The sequence below is a fragment of the Pteropus medius genome, unplaced genomic scaffold, assembly GCF_902729225.1.
Source record: "Pteropus medius unplaced genomic scaffold, Ma_sr-lr_union100, whole genome shotgun sequence".
Lineage (NCBI taxonomy): Eukaryota > Metazoa > Chordata > Mammalia > Chiroptera > Pteropodidae > Pteropus > Pteropus medius.
In genome coordinates this window covers 14533986-14551577 of record NW_024346667.1, presented here as the reverse complement: position 1 = coordinate 14551577, position 17592 = coordinate 14533986, and the positions used below count along the sequence as shown (strand labels likewise).

Here is a 17592-nt window from a genome sequence, read left to right as displayed (position 1 = left end):
GGAGGTGAAGAAACTTGCAGGAGGCAGCAGCCACTGCTGACCTGTGAAAGCCACTTGGATGAGAGCTTCTTTCACCCCACACGCCAGTTTGCTGACTATCACATGGAAAAACAGCGCACACAAAAAAGAGGGAAAGACCTGCCTCCTGCTCTGCCTTTCCGGTGTCCCTCCAGCAGCCTCTATTGGTAAAGTCTCAAACTGTAGCTCTTGACAAGGAAAACTGTCTACAGGGTCCATCTTGAGTATCACAAAGCAAGGCAAAGGAGGATGGGTTTGGAGTTGAGAGACAGTATATTAATAATCGGCACAGCAGATAACTTCCAAATCTGCATTTCTTACCTTGACCTCTTTTCCAAACTCCAGACTTCTGCATGTCTGTATATAGATATCACAAAAACACCTCAAATTCAGCATGTCTTCTTCATTATCCACATGCAAATAGATGTCAAGACTTGTAAATGCTATCTGAACAATGCATCTGGAATGCATCCCTTCCTTTGAATACATACACTCTTTGGATATGTTCTATCACTACCATTACCGTAGTTCAGATTCTCATTTTCAATTAGAACTGATGCCATGCTCACAATTGCATAACCATCTGTCTTATCCATTAACACCAGAATTTACCGTCTAAAGCAACTTTTTTATCTCCAAAAATCTAATAATTTCCTTTGCTAACAGAACAAAGTTTACATTTCTTATCTTGATATTCAAGACCCTTCACAAAATGACACCAATCTATCTCCCAAGTGTGTTTTCTCACTGCAAGCCAATACTACCACAACTAGTACTACTATGAAGCTAACATTTATTGAGTACTTAATATGAACCAGACACCAACGTAAGCACCTTGTATGTATACTCTCAATTAATCCTCACATCAAATTTATTGGGCAAGTATTATTATCTTCATTTTATAGAAGAAGAAAATGAGGAAAAAAGAAGATAAGTAACTTGACTAAAGCCAAATACCTAGTAAATGGTGAAATCAAGCTCTAAACCTGGCCAGTCCAATTCTAGACTCTATGTTTATATATAATGGTTCAAAATGGTTCAAAGACCTAAACACAAGGGCTAAAATTACAAAATCTTTAAAATAAAACAGGAGGCAATCTTTGTGGCGTTGGATTTGGCAGTGGTTTCTTATATATGATTCCAAAATCAGGCAACAAAAGGAAAAAGAAATAAGTTGAACTTGATTAAAAATAAAACTGTTGTGTATCAAGACACTATTCACAGAGTGAAAAGGAAACCTACAAAATAGAAAATATTTGCAACTATATGTGATAAGCGATTAACATCTAGACTATATAGAGGACTCCTACAATTTAACAACAACAAAATAAAAACACTCAAAATAAAAATGGGCAAAGGACTTGAATAGAAATTTGCCCTGGATGATGTACAAATACCCGATAAACACATGAAAAGTTGTTCAACATCATTAGTCATTAGAGAAATGTATATCAAAACCATAACGAGAAACTACTTCATACCCACTAGGATGGTTAATAAAATATTTAAAAATTAATAAAAAAAATTAATAAAAAAACAGAAAACAACAAGTATTGGCAGAGATGTGAATAAATTAGAACCATTGAATGTTGCTGGTAGGAGTGTAAAATGGTGTAGCCGTTATGGAAAACAGGATGGTGGTTCCTCAAAAGGATAAACGTAGAATTATCATATCATCCAGCAATACCACTCCTAGCTATATACCCAAAAGAACTGAAAACAAGTATGCAAACGGATATTTGTATACCAATGTTTACAATGTCATTATTCACAATAGCCAAAATGTGGAAACAACCTAAGTGTCTGTCAATGAATAAATGCATAAACAAAATGTGATTGATAGATAGAGCTAGACATAGATGTAGAAAGAGATAGATATTACATACAATAAAATATTATTCAGACTTAAATAGGAACAAAGTTCTGATACACGCTACAATATGGATAAACCTTGAAAACATCATGCTAAGTGAAATAAACATGGCACAGAGGGCAAACATGGTACGGGTCCATTTAGCTGAGGTGTCTACAATAGGCAAATTCATAGAGTCGGTAGAATAGAGAGTACCAGGTGTGGGGGAAGTGGGGAAGTTATCACTTAATGGTTACAGAGTTGCTATTTTGGCTGATGGGAATAGTGATAGTGGCTACCCAGAATTCCGAATGTACTTAATGCCATTGAATTTTACACTTAAAAATGGTTAAAATGGCCAAGTTCATATTGCATGTATTTTACTACATTTTTTTTAAGCCCATGAGGAAATATTGAAAGGCTGTGGGAGTGGAAAGGAGAGGAAAAGAGTGAGGCATTCAGGATCAAGGGCGAGAATCAACAGAGACAGCTAATTGATTGGGGTGGGGGAGGAGGGAGCATGGGTGAATCTAGGGTGACACCCCAGTTACCAGACTGAGGTCTTGGGTGGCTGCTTTTGACATTATCAAGATTATCAGGCGATCCAGATTGAAAAATAGGTCTGGCGTGATAGCCATGGCTTGTTCAGCTGTGATCTCTTTGTATTTGAAGTGCCTGCGGGACATCTCATAGTGTAATAGAAATGCGATCTGACTGTGACATCGCCCCATTTGTCATTATAGTCGACTCAGCTGAAAAAGTAAACAAATGAATAGTAGCTAACATTTACTGACCACCTACCGTGTATCAGACACTGTGCAAGCACTTCGCATGTATTAGTTTAATCTTCACAGCTACCCTTTGAGGCAAGATCGTCCTCATTTTACAAACCTTATGCTGAGCCATACCAAGTATGAGCCATTCCCTAAAAAACACCTTACACTGTCAAATCTCCATATTTATGTACATCTCCGATCCCTAAGGCTGCAATGTCCTGTCATTTTATTCTCTAGATTCAATTCTACTCATCCTCCAGAGCCCCTTCCAAAGTCATTAGTTCTACAAAGTGTTCCAAGCTGTCTCGCTGAGAATTGATTGTTTCTCTTCAGTCCTCACTTCGCATTTAGTAATCTAATAACATGCCTTCAAAGCGATGTCCCCCCAGTAAGATTGTGGACTCCTTGAGAGTAGAAGCCGTTTTTTCTTTGTCTTTGAATCTCTATCAGGACAACTCAAAGTGCCTTTCATTCAGAAGCACTCCTTAAATGTCGGCTTTCTATAAATGGATAAACTAAGCTTTGACAAGGAGTACATGGCTAAGATTATCAGGCAAACTCATGTGTGCCTGGTGAACCTGGACCTGCTCCGTCTCCATTCAGTTCTCTCTCCATATCACCCCAGCATCTTCTTTCTTTCTGGCTCTGCATGTCAATTTGCATTCTAAAACCAGCCACAGTCCTTAAACGGGGGAGCATCTGGATTCCTTTGCCACCTTAAAAATTCATGGCCAGAAATATTGGGAGTCTCAAGTATGTTCTCTAATACCCTCACTGGACCAAAAACTTCACAAAGAGAACTAATTCTCCCCAATACCGCCCCCCCCACCCGCCCTGCACTGTATACCCAGTATCAAGCAGAGTGCCTGGGCCAAAGCAGATACTCAAATATTTGTTAAATGAATCACTAACCCACTAGTTCTCACTTAAAAGACCCCAAAGCTATGGAGGAAATGAGAAACGATGCTCTCTTATTTATTAAACTGAGGCTTGTCTCTAACAACCAACTGAATTATCCATCCCCACACCTTACTGGCCACACTGACTTCTATATCACACTCCTCTTCTCTTATACCGCTTTTATAAAACATCCTGTGTTTGGGGGAGGGGAAAAATGTTCAAGCTGAACCTGACTTCTCTCCTGCATACCTAAGAAATCCTTTACTCTCTGCTAGGCCTTTTCCTAATCCTCACCCAAAAGGAGATTATCTCTGTAATCCTGCCACACATCATGGTTCCCTTTTCCTCTATTTTTCTCCTTCCCTCCCATTCCTCATGAAGCACCACCTCACTTCCTAATCATGTTCAGTGTCTCTCAGGATTCCTTGACACAATTTTAATGATGCCAAAGCCTGAAGCTGGACATCAAAGGAATAAAGCATGAAAACGATCTATACTGTCGTAGACCTAGTCCTCATTCTGTGTCCTAGATTCGGAGTGTGTATATGTGTATGAACTGTCCTACCTTCCGCCGCAGATACCGAGACCATGTTGAAAAAGTATAGATCATTTGTAAATGTTCTTGTCTACATAATTTAAAACTTTATTCAAATGAACACGTAAATATGCGGATCAGCTCTATTGGATTTTTATTTACCTCTTATAATGGAGTTGTGCTTGTGAGCAAGAGGAGAGGATGTGAATATGAGCCGAAGAGATGGGGATAAAAAGAAAAGGGAGAGAGAAGCGAGGGAGGAGAATGGCCTGATGTTAACCTGTATCCAAGAATATATCCTACCTTGAACTCTCATCATTTTCTCTCTGGTACCACTAGTTGCTGGAATTTACACAGATGTAGACAATTAAGCTTGTAAAACTTGAAATTTGGTTTCCAGAGCAGCTTATCCCATTGTCTACCCAGATGCCATTTGAGCGAGAATTTAGAAATTTCAAGAGCTTAGAAAATGGGTCTGCTCCATTCCTGCCAGGGCCCTTTCAAGCTCACAGTGTTGAGAAACTAAACAAGCCTTTCTGATAGGCTTTGGTGTGAATCCACAGGCAGATTTGGCAGCTTTGCCGGTGTCCCTGGCTTGTGAACGTCCTTTTCTTCCTCACATCCTCCTTTTCCAAGAGCAGAGTGAGCCCCTCCAGTGAGTGAGCACTATGCCAGCTGACAGAGGAGGGCAAACTTCTTCCGTGGCCAAGCGGCCATACACCTATAAGCAGCTGCTTTTTTCCTAAATGTAATTCTGAGTTCAAGTGGAGAAAACAACAGTGCCCTGAAGATGCCTTTGCGTAAACTGACACTGGTTCTCTAAGAAGAGTGTGGCTGTGAGTTAAATGGCCCAAGACTGAGAGGACAGCCCTGCCCAGGGCTCTGAGGCGGAGCTCAGGCGGACGCAGGTTAAAGGCAGCTTTAGAAACCAAAACCCTGCCCTCAGATAAGGAGATCAAATGGGAGCATTACAGAGTGTGCCAGGCTCAAGACGGCGATAACAAAATCAAACTTTTGACCTTCTGGGTGTTTCTGTTTCGCCAAAGAAACTCTTTCACACAGCAAGGCATTGATTTTTACAAAAGGCACATTTTAAGGTTGGCTCCCCAAATTCCATAGTAAAGTTCTTCTCGCGTACTTGTTTAAAGAAGGTGGAGAAAAGGTAAATAAAAGAGTGAATCAGGGCACTTCAACGCCAGCCAAGTTCATTTCCTGTCCTTCAGGATCTCCCACACTACTAAGTGGAAATGCAATTAGTTTACAAGGGTGAGAGTCAAGCATTTTCTCTAATTCGGGGTTCAAATTTGGAGTCTATGCATTCTAGGAAAATGAATGCTAAAGTGCTTGTATGTATTTACTTACAGTTCATTTGTTTTTGGAAAAGTGTCCATAGCTTTCCTTAGAATCTCTGAGAGGTCTGTAAGCCAAACTAGGTTAAGAACGATTGCCCCGTATCCTACATTGTTTCACATTCCCTGTCATCAGGGACAGAAACCCTGAAAGTAGAGGCCCAATTATGCAAGACGAATCCAAGCTTTTGCCAAATTCCCTGAATAAGAAAACTGGTACCCACCACACTGATTCCCTGCTGAAGGACATCAACCTCTACTCCTAAAGTAAGTCAAGTATGAAATAGCTCCGTCCACCACCATCTCATCTTAGCATCACTTATTTCTTTCATGTTACCCAGTATGTTTCCTACCAACCTTCTCTCTGCCTCACCACCCCACCCCAACAGGAAGAGGCTCAGTTCACATCCTTCTGCCATGGAGAGACTCCTTACCTTACCTACCCATTCTGGGAAAAAGAACCTTGATTAAGATTATCAGCTGAGTACATCCTGTTCTGTTTCTATTCTTAATAGTACTGAAAGAGATTATTATAATCCAGGACTATATAAAGGCATGAGAAGGATTGAGATCATTGAGCTTATCTAAGCATCCACACCTAGGTAACAAACTGTAAACAATATCCAACTCTGCCACGGGACGTGGTTCTGATGCTAACAGAGAATTGGTGAGATCTTCGGGCAGGAAGATTTGACAAAGGGTCATGTCTAAGCTTTCTGGTTACTGTTTCTGCTGTTGATACTTTCCATAGTCTGCCCTTTTCCCGCCCCTAACAGTTCCTTATATCAGTGATAATATAATAATTTTAAAGAATTATCGGTCTTTTTTTCTCATTCTGCAACTTTTCAAAGTTCAGGCCTTACATAGAGAAGCTTCAGTTAGTATAATATTGCACCCATAGTACTATCTTTTCTACTTTGCTAATACTCTAGAGTCAAATTTTTAATTTATCACCCAGGTGTAGACCAAGATGGCTATCCAGGCAGACTGGAACATAAAGTCACCATATCCTGCACAGAACCATGCCATGCTCGGTGACTCGCTCCCTCCCATCACACACTTCTTCCTCATCGCCCGCCTCATATTAGATCACTCTCCCAGCTAAGGCGGTCACGGTAGAAGATGCTTTTGAGCAAGAAGATGACAAATTCCAAGTTCAGAACTACCTGAAAAGGGAAAGTCTCTCATTTTATAGAAGGCCTGAACCCTACACTGCTCCCTAGTTGCATATCACACATTCCCCTGCGGCCGCCAGCTGCGGTTTTGCTGTTCGACCATCTCATGTTCTTCTACATGTAAATTGACCATGTTACATTTACTTCCCTGCTTTTTCTCCATAAATTGCACCCAAATTTCAGGTATCATTCAATAATCATGTAATAAAAAAAAAAACAACTACCGAATCTATACCAGAATTGTCAGGATCTAGGGGTAAAATAAAAAAGAGCCTCAAGCTCATTCGTCCTTCTTTCCACAGATTCGAAATGTGGCTGCCAATCTCTGTGTGGACAGCAAGCATGGAGCCACAGGAACTGAGCTAAGGCTGGACGTCTGTGTCAAGGATGGTTCTGAAAGGACATGGTCTCACGAACAGGTATGTCAGCTCCCGGAAGTCACGGGAGGATGGGGGTTGAGGCAGGCATGGGGGGATACAGTGGGAACGAATCTCTAGTTGAGATCCTGGGACCCGGGGTCCTGGTTCTCCTTCTGTCACCAACCAGCTCTGTAGTTAAGTGAATCACTTAACTTCTTTGTTTCTGTTTCTTCTCAGAGCAGTTGTGATAAGTGAGATAATATAGAAAAATGTGCTTTATATAATAGAAAGGATGGTAGAAATGGTGATTGTAACCCTAGTTTTATATTTCCTTTCCCAGAATGATAGTTTTCCAACCATGAAAAGCCTGTAGAGTGCTATGGAACTCCTGCAACTAAGTTTCACGGTTTTAGTGAAAGACTCTTTGTTATTCTATAAGTTGGTGTGACTATCTAATCTTATTTTTCCCCTTTGGCTGTATATTGAAAAGAGTACTTTACGTACACTTCTGGTTGTTGTAGTAGTTTGTAATCTTACACATGAAGGATAACTCTGAGGCAATAACACCTCAACATGGACTCCGTGAAATACGTCAAAACAATTTATTGCTTTTGATTAAAAAATATTTCAGTGCAACTCAGTTTATGAAGTGAGGTGTGATTCCTGACCCGCTTTGCAACTTGACAGACCTTGTAAGGGGTTTTCCTCACACCGTGTTGCCTGTAAAAGAGAAAAGATAGTGGATAGAATTGTGTCTGCCCCTTTTTATGCTTTAATCTTTAATTATAAAACATGCCAAATAGGAAACTATGAAAATATGATAGCGGACATTTGTGTACTCATCGTACAAATTTAACAAGTACGTAAAGCTCTTGCCGTATTATAGAGACAGTCGAAGCCCCTTCCCCCACACTACTCCTCTCTCTCCCTCTGCAAAAGGACATTTTCCATGTTCAGAATAGTATGTCCTGACTGTGCTTTCTGTTTCCCAGAGTTATCCTTAATGCTCCTGTTACAAAAACCAAAAAAGCAGACAAGCAATTTCCAGTAAGGCATTATTTCTGTTCTATTCTGTTCCATTAGCCATAATCCTCAAACATCTATCTTGTTTATTAAACCAGTGAAGACCCACCATACTCACCCTGGGCTCTTGCAAGTGGTCGGGTGTGCCGGGATTCAGCACGGTGGCACCTCCCTCACCACCGTCACTCCCTGCCCCGAATCCAGCCTGCACTGCGTGCAGGGCGGCAACACTTAGGAGAGCAACAATGGGCCAAGTCCACGCACAGTCCAAAATTAATTTGATCACTGAACCAACAGTGCCCCCTGCCCCACTGGTAACTCTCATCCCACAGCCTCATGATGTTCTAGAAGGAAACTGAGCCTTGTAGTCAGGCCAGCCAGGATTTCAGCCAGTTTAGCCTGTGTGTCCTTATAAAGTTGTTAAGTCTTTAAGGGACAATAATATCCACCTCACACACAGGGTTGTTATGAAAAGAAATAATGTCTGTGATATTCTTGCACATAAGCGCAGAGTAAATATATTTTTGCTTCTGCCTTCTCACAACTTCTCCCCCTAGAGCACTTTATATCACATTAGAAACCTCTCTCGGGCCCCCAGCAACTGCCAAACACCGAACACAATTTATCATTCACTCAGATACATCCTGCAGTGTGTGCGCACTTATCAGATGGGTTTTAAAGAAGCCTGCAGCTCCAGGATTTTCTGATAGGAATGAAGTGTCAGTAAAAGCTGACTCATCTCCTCCTTCCTCGTCTTCTTCCTATAAGACCACGGGGGTGTTAGCAGGGATGTAAAAAATAGTGCTGGCCTGTTACTCCAAGAAGCAATTTCGACTTCAGCCTGGGAGCAAAAGAGAAGGCTTCAGAGGCCTCCCAGTAAGGCAGGCATCTAGAGAGGAAAAGATTATTTTTAAAAAGAAAAAAGAAAAAAAGACATGACAAAAGAAAAAACTTTGTCCGTAGGGCTAAATTTTTCTCTACCACCTCTATTCAGCCCGACCAGGAAATATACCTAGCCAGCTGGTGAGTATGAAGTATGCATACCTGCATGTCTGAATCAGGTTTAATATTTCTATCTCCTGGAATGTCCTAGAATGCAATATTCTCTGAAATGCAGATTTTATTTGACAGCTGAAAATGAATACATATAAATCCAACTATATGGCATGCATTTTAAAAACTGTTGGTTCATTTCCACCCCCCTCAAGCAAAACTGCAAAAATCTATGGTATGTAATTCAAGAGACAGTCAGCAGAGGGCAGCACTAGACAAGCAGACAACTACAGAAGAGAAACTAAAGAGACCAGTTAATAAATATCTTTAAAAACATTTCCAGTCTCTAGAGACTCTGCAAACGGAGCTACAAGAAGATTAAACAAGGTTGACAGGAGGTGAAAAATGAATCACATTTGAAATATGTATCACCATATATTAACGTGGAGGTTAAAACAGTACAAGCTGCTTTGTTGTCTAGAAATTAACTACAAGCTTTATTCAGTATATTACTCAGTGACTTATAAGAATTAGGGCCTATTCTTCCACATTTAGATTAAAATTTCTGAATGAGAAAAGTATTTCAGGACAGGAAAATTATATGTGTTCTTTCTGATTCAAAGCTATTCAAAGAACACAAAAGGGACGCTTATTAGAGTTGAAATGATCCTTTTTTTAAAAAATGGCAAAAATAAAACAGAAATGAATAAACACAGTAGTTACCTGGGAAATAAAGGAGCGGCCATTGAAGAAAATGCCTTTTGTTGCACAACACCAGTGATGACTAATTTAGTTTCTATGAAGGAAGAAATGTGTGATTCCCTTTTTCAAGGCCATCTATTTAGCTGTTTGATATCACTATAGTATTGTGTGCAGGCTTTCAGTTTTCTTTAGGGACCAAGAAAGAAAACTAAAATTAGGCCATACATAGTAAGACCGTAGGTCTGGAAAGCATCCTCCCCAACTGCTATTATGAGTTCTGGGAGCAGGGAAGGGGAGGGGAGGGGAGGAGCCCCCTGTGGCTGTTTGGCGGGGCAGCAGGCTCTGATCTCATTCTGGTGAGGAAGCACAGCCTCAGAACAGGCCTCATCCTGCTGAAGAAGCAAACGCCCCTTTCCGAGACCTGCAGAGATGCACAGAGAGGGGAGCTGGTGGCGGCACCGGGTGAAAGGGCAGATTCTTTGTCACATCGTTTCATTCTCAGGGCGGAGAACACTGATGGGTACAGACAGCAAGGAGGAACATGCAGTATCTCAGATTTCTGCCAACCATGCAACAATGAAATGGAACATCACTACCCACAGAGAGAAAAATATTTTCAATCTCAAATCAGGTAGCAAGATTAAGATAATACATATATTTGCATTACCCAAACTAGTGAGCTTATTTATACAATACAGATGTAGACAACATTACACATACCATGTTACTATTAAAGCAAGAAGTACGTGTTATGTATCATTCCAAAGCTATATTTTAAAGTATCACTTAAAAGGAGAAAGTAGAGAAATTAACATAAATTTACTCTAAAATTGAGAGATTTGAGGTTAAAAAAAATCAAGCGTTATTGTCCAGGAAACCTAAGTGAAATCTACATTTTTCTGTCGGTAGAGAACACACCAAGGGTAGGAGACAAACTAAGCATGTCACAATAATATCACCCGATGCTCACAATGACAATGCTTTATGTCTGCTTGTTTCCACTTTGTCAAGATTGCACACACACAAGTGTGTCTAATGAATGAAACACTCAACGCCTGATTGGTTTGATATGGCCATTACAATAAGATAAATGGCAACAGAAAGCATTTCAAAAACATAAAAGAGAAAAATTTTAGCTAATGATAGATACAGAGGAATAAAAATGGATATAATCTGAAGATGCATCACATCAGATGCAGGAAAATAATCACCAGGTAATAATTATTATAACAATAATAATAAAAACAACAACAATAACAACACCTAAAACGCTGAAGACTACAAGCTAGCAATCAAGAATGATTGTTTTACTATAATAACAAACCTAGAAACAAGAAATAAAAGTCACCTAAGGAAGCCTTGAGATATAATTGTGACAATACATGAATAAATTCGTCCAAGAGATAAATTTGCTATAGCACAGGTAATCTTCTGAACCTAAAAATCCGTTTACTAAAAAGTAAGACAAGTAAAACGTTAGAAAGTAATAAGTAAGAAAAAAACTGTCAATCAAGACACTTAACCCCTGCGGGCCCGATTTTCCCCAACCCGCTTGCTAAGAGACTGTGCTAGGTGCTGCTGAAGGTCCCTTTCGGCTCTGGCCTCTGAGAGTACTGCAGGTCCTCGAATAACATTGTTTCATTCAGTGTCGTCTCGTTATGACATAGATGAGATGCCACGGGAAATTCACCATTGTTCATATCGATTAGCCTGTGGTAAAACTGGTTTCATTATGTGTCATTTTACTTAAAGTCACAGAACCAATTGACTACCTGAAGTAAGGAATTACTGTATAAAAACCAAAATGAGAGAAGCAGAAAGACAGATGGAGAGGGACATGGAGAAACCAGCAAAGACCGCTGGTTCCCATGTTGGTTGGACTGCTTAGGAAATTTGATATTTAAATAAAATAAAGATTTAATCGATGCCGAAAGCAGGCTTATCTGCCAGGAAATTTCTTTTCCAATAATAGGTAACTGAGCCTAGAATCGTTGAAGTGAAAATTCGACAAATGAGAACTTTGGTTGACATTGTTGAAATTAGACACAAACAGCACAAGTTTATTTGAAGGATTTAAAAGACTAATTCATTCATCTTGACATACTTTCTGTCAATACAATAAGTGCAAGTTTTCATTTATTTGGTAGTAATTTTATTGGACATTTATTATGTTTTATGAATTGTTCCGGGTGCTAGAAACACAAAGATAAAAAATATATAATTCCTGCCATTAAGGACCTCACTGTCTAGTAAGAGATACAGAAACACAAATGTACAATCATGATGAAAGAACGTAGGGGATGGGAAGGGGTGAGGGTTCAAAGAGGAAGGCTGTTTGGATAGTGAACAGCTGAGCTGAATCAGAGAACTGACGAGCACTCACTAGGTTGGCTGGGGAATGCTGGCTTTCCACCCAGAGGGACACTCATGAACAAAGACACAGAAGGGAAAATATAGCCTGATTAGTACAAGGGACTGCAAATGTTTTGTTATTGCTGGAATGAACATAAACTAAAAAGAAGAAATGCAGCTGGAAAAAAAATAGCAAGAGCCAGATCGTAGAGAGTTCTTTATATGTTAAAGAGTTTGAATTTTACTCTAAGTGTTACATGAAAATATTGGGGGATTTTTAGATTGAGAAGTAACATGGTTAAGTAAGCATTTCAAACAGACTTCTCTGGAGACCGAGGAAGACAGATAGAAAGGAATCTAAAAAAGAAGGTGGGAAAGAAACTAATTAAGAGATCATTTCGGTAATCCAGACAAGAAATGTTGAGAGCAGTGATGGTAGAGATAGAAAGGAACTACTACTAGCAGTATTTAGGAGACAAAAATGGCAAGACTTGGTAGGCGGTTAGATGAAGAGGGTAAGAGACACAAAAGAGTTAAAGACAAAAGACGCCCTGGTTGACAAGTTGAATAATCTGACCATCAACTAAAACAAAATATAGAAGTAGGAATAGGCTTAGAAGGGAAGAAAATCAATAGAATTTGGGATATGTTGAATTTGAGAAGTCCACGGAACATGCAGCTGGAAAATTCTACATAGAGTTGAACATAACTCGGATCATGAGTTATCAACATATTGGCAAGAGTTGAACTGAGCGTGTTCAAGACCAACCAGAGAAGGCGCAAGGACACAGGTCCAGGGGAGAACCCTGAGCAGCACCTCTGTGGAAGAGATGGATGGAAGATGGACACAGGCGAGACAAAGTTATAGGGTAACAGGAGCTCAGTATTTCAAAAGCCAATGAAGTAATGAGTTCTGAGTTGATGAGAGTGGTCGAAGTCAGAAATGCCAAGTAGAGATTTTTACTTGAAAAGTCACTCCCCTGCACAGGATTTGAATGAAACTAAAAATGTCTCAGTTCACAATCATAAAAAAAAAAAAAGAAGAAGGCTAGGAAAAGGGACTATACAATTCCTCATGACTCTATTCAAATGCCTAACCTAATATCCCCTGACTTTCTATTTAAAGCATTCTCTTTTGTCCTGTCTCCCAGGGAAATAGAATGTAGTTACTCACCATGACTCAATCAATTCATACATTTGATTTAGATCATTTCTTCCTTATTTTATTCAGACCACTTACCCCAGTTCTTTCAAGGTGTCTGCAGTTTCCTCACTGTTTAACTGTTCTTGTTAGCCATTTTTGGAATTTTACCAGATTCTCTACATTTTCTTTCCTAGGTAGGACTTTAAAACTAAAATATACTCTAGCCTGGTCAGCAGAGGGGCTAAGCACATTATCTATACTGTGCTTGCTTTTATAGCAACAGGGGCTCCTTGACACCTCTTTATTTTGCAGTTCACAGTTTGGCTTCACACAGACAGACCTGCCTTAAATCCTGGAGTAAGAATCGTATAACTTTACTGAAATTCTAGAATTGAAACAAATCTTAGGGCTCATCTAGTCAATTTTCCCACTTAGAGACCTTTCCTCCCGTACCCCTCCAATGGTGTCCAGGTCAGACTCAAGAAAATACCCTTCCCTCAGAAGAGTGTGTTTTTTGTTTTTGTTTTTTTTTTAATTTCATGCATCGTAAAATTGATTTAGAGCATCATAAGCAGCATTTTTTAAATAATAGAAGGGGATGAATAGGATGAGATAGACTAGGATAGATAAGTTTGGATAGAATATGAGAGTCTATTAAATGCAGTAAGGATAAATATCGGTTCATGAAATTTCTGTTTCAGTTTAAGGATGGGGAATCTCTCTCTCTCTCTCTCTCTTTCTCTCTCTCTCTCTCTCTCTCTCTCTCTTTCTCTCTCTCATACACACACACACACACACACACACACACACCCTGTTTTCTCTGTGTGTATGTGTGTGTATGCGCACTCATGTGTGTACATGTGTATAAACTATTTCTTACTGTGAGTTAACAATCCAAAACTTTCTACATCGCCCTGCAGAATTACTCTTACCAACTCCAGGAAATTAATTTGCCTGTTTTTTACTTCATCAAGCTTAGCATTCATTTAAATCAATTTTTTCAAGTTGCTAGCTTCAATCCAGTTTAACTCTACTCCTGGTCTTTTTTTCAGTTAATATGTTTACTTAGTTGACTGTGGGCCATTTGAACCAGTAACATTTTATCTAAATAAAGAGCTTCATTAAAGAGTTTCTTCTTCCTGCCACCTCTCCCTCTCTTGCTTTTCCCTCCCTCCCCCCTCCACTGAACCCTCTGCTATTTGTCCAGTACCTAACTGGAAGTTCCTCATTTGCATTTTTGGCACCCTGGGCCAAAGGTGCACCTGTCACTGCTACAAGCGCTTTATGATCCATGCCTGTTCCCACACCTCAGTTACGCCAGTACGTGGTTCTTTCTTATAAATCACAAAACATCTCAGTTGCTAAAAGTCATACCTCCCCCTGCTCCCAAATCTCTTCAGATTAAACTCACTGCAGCTTTTCTGCTATTGTCGCTTTGTTAGCTCTTTACTTTTGGATGGAGAGAAGATATTCGGCCTGGTGAACCGCTGCACACTCGAAAATTCTGCTTTGATGCGATCTCACACAGCAGCCCGGTCACTCTCTATGACTGTCATGGCATGAAGGGGAACCAGCTCTGGGGATACCGGAAGGTAAGAGTCAGCTCACCACGAGCGTTCTCGAGCTGCCAGGCTAAAGGTATTCTAACCCAAAGTTTTCTTCTCAAACACACTGTTTGATGTAAATCGTTACCTGGACACGTGTATACGCATTTGGTTCACACACTTGGAGACCACCAGCAAAAGTCAGGGGCGAGACAGAGTGTGTAGGAAGAGGCATGCTTTTGGTTTTTTGCTTGTCATATGTGCACCCATCAGAGCCAGTTATGACTGAAAAGTGGCTTTGAATCAGAACACTGGCCCTACAGGGAATGGACAAGTTTTAACCCAGACAGCTCCCAAACGGAGGGACCACAAACCCAATAAACGCATGAACACATGTATACTTTTTAAGATCCCCAATTTCCACAGAGAGAGAGAGAGAGAGCAAGAGAGAGAGAGAAGGAAGGAGATTAACACATCTATCCATTTACTATATATCTCAAGCTCATTCGTTTGTAAGCTGTCTGGGTTAAGATAACTACATTTACCCAAATATTTATGCATTCATGTAGATGTAATTGTTGCGACCCTTACACCTTATACAGAAAGTGACCCATTTGTAATTTGGCCAAGATCCTGCCCAGGTAGAGCAAAGGGGAACTTATTGGGGAAATTTAAAAGTTTAAAGAATGATAAAGTTAACAGTTAATGACAGAAAAAAATAGTTCAGAAACAAAGATGAAATCACATTGTGTGATAAAAAAGCAATTAAATTTTTATTTTGAAATATTTTCATTAAGTTGTCTTTTGTTAACTTTTTAGAATATTATACATTTTTTTTTGAGGTTCTTTGTTTTTTTAAGGCTGGACTTGGCTGCCAGTTAGCAAGTACATCATGAGCTCCATTCTGCTCCCTCGAGCTCATAGAACTGCCAGGGCGCTTTCCAACCAGGTAGAAGATGCCTGTTTGCCTTTTTACTTTATGTTTGCATAATTCAGCCTTACTCCAGAATATAAGGAAAATGTCATACCCACCACTTTAATCATGAGCTTTGGCTATTCTGTGAGTGAAGTAAAGTCAGTATCCCCTGAAATTACAGAAAGTTATAGGGAAGAATCGGTATAGGGGGACCGCTGGTTTTGATACTCGTTCCCTGTGATAAGTATCTGTCTCTGAGAGGTGGGCACCTAAAATTATACTCACAACATTAGAACCCCCACATCTGTCAGATTATGCTTATGTGTCCAGAAAAAAATATGAAATTTCAGTTGTTATATCCCTCTGCACGACAATTTAAAATCAAAAGATCTAATAGGAAAGGCATCAGATATAATATGGGAGGATCACTGCAATAGGACAACCTCACCGTTTACCTTATGAAATACATCATAAATGACTGATCATGTCAAACCCTTTTGCTATTCAATATGATACAGTCTGTGTTTGGTGCAATATGGAAATTTTTCGTTTTGTTTCGGTTTGGTTTTTTTATGGTTATAGCCTGATCTTTAAGAAGTTGTTTTCTGGGCACCTCAATGAAATACCTGATTTGCCATTTGCCTACTATGCTGGTGGCCCCTAACGAACAGACCACTTCTCATTACTGTACGTTTATAGCGTGAGAGACAGAACACTCAATAATGTGCAATTAAGCCCAGAAAATATGGTTGTTTTCATTAGCAAGCCTACAAAAGCTTACAGATGGATAAGACCAACTAATACATGTGCACATAGAGCTCCCGGGGAGAAAAAAACCGGCTGCTGTGATTTCAAGAGGCAACTTACAGCTTTAACACCTTAATCCTTTCCAGTATCCTCAGGGATCTGTGAAAGGGAACCACTAGATGCAATTGTGCTGTGGCTCTTTTCTCAGATATTTTCGTAGCTGTTGGCTTTGTATTGCTTAGCAAAAGGTTACACTCGCTGTGTATTTATATAACAAGCAAGGTATTTATACATAATCAGGAACAAGCCAGAAGCTCAAAATGAAAATTTTCTGAAATATCTCATCTTAGTCAATGGCTTAGGCCTATTCAAATGTACCTGCTTTAGAGAATTTATCTTGTCTATTTCAAGGGCTGTCCCCAAGGCCTTAAGAGAGAAAACACAGAGAGAAGTCTCTCTGGGGTGCTACCTTGTTCATTTAGATGCACTAGTTGGGCCTGGAGGCTTCCGGAAAGCTTAGCAATATTTTGAGACAGCTTTGACTCTCCTGCTTTTTATTAGCATATTCATGAAGCAACAGGATCCTGAAGACCCTACTAATTGCCTAAAGGACCTCAGTGGGTCATCTCTTAAGCTCCTAAGGTAATCATCATCTTCACCTCCAACTGTAAAGGAAGCATTGGGCTAGTGCTTTACACACTTTCCCTCAAGCGTCACAATCGTCAAGGTACTGTCAGGTATAATTCACAGAAGAAACTGTACCAGCAGGTTTGTGGCAGAACTAACATTCAAGCTTAGGTGCATCTGGCTTTAAAGTCTCAACTCTTTCCACTGCCGTGCCCTTAAGAAATCAGACCAATATTGAGAGTTAACAATGCCAGTTGGATTCAGCAGCACAGATAGCAGCCAAACCTCCTCCAGGCTATGGAAGTTTCTTCGAGAGGGAAGGTGGCCGGAAGCTACCTAACTCCTGACTCGAGAGTGTAAAGGCTGTTGTCAGGCTCTACTCTCTGATCCATCTGCAGCCATCAGGTGTTGTTGTCGTTTATTCAGGAAGATTTTTCGCCCAGCTTTACTGAGATATAATTGACATATAACATTATATACGTTTAAGGTGTACAACATGATGATTGGATATATGAACATGTTGCAAAATGATTACCACAGTAAGTTTAGTTAATGCATCCATCACCTCGGATAGTTACTG

At 39.9% G+C, this 17592-nt stretch overlaps 1 protein-coding gene across 2 annotated transcripts in view; it reads left to right on the top strand.

Moving 5' to 3' along the window:
• GALNTL6 (polypeptide N-acetylgalactosaminyltransferase like 6) overlaps positions 1 to 17592 on the top strand; it is an 886098-nt gene that overhangs the window by 857716 nt on the left and 10790 nt on the right. For both annotated transcript variants that reach the window (XM_039876118.1, XM_039876119.1), the window contains exons 11-12: positions 6908 to 7024; positions 14621 to 14770. In XM_039876118.1, the coding sequence (XP_039732052.1) occupies positions 6908 to 7024; positions 14621 to 14770 (267 nt within the window). The remainder of the gene's footprint in view (positions 1 to 6907; positions 7025 to 14620; positions 14771 to 17592) is intronic.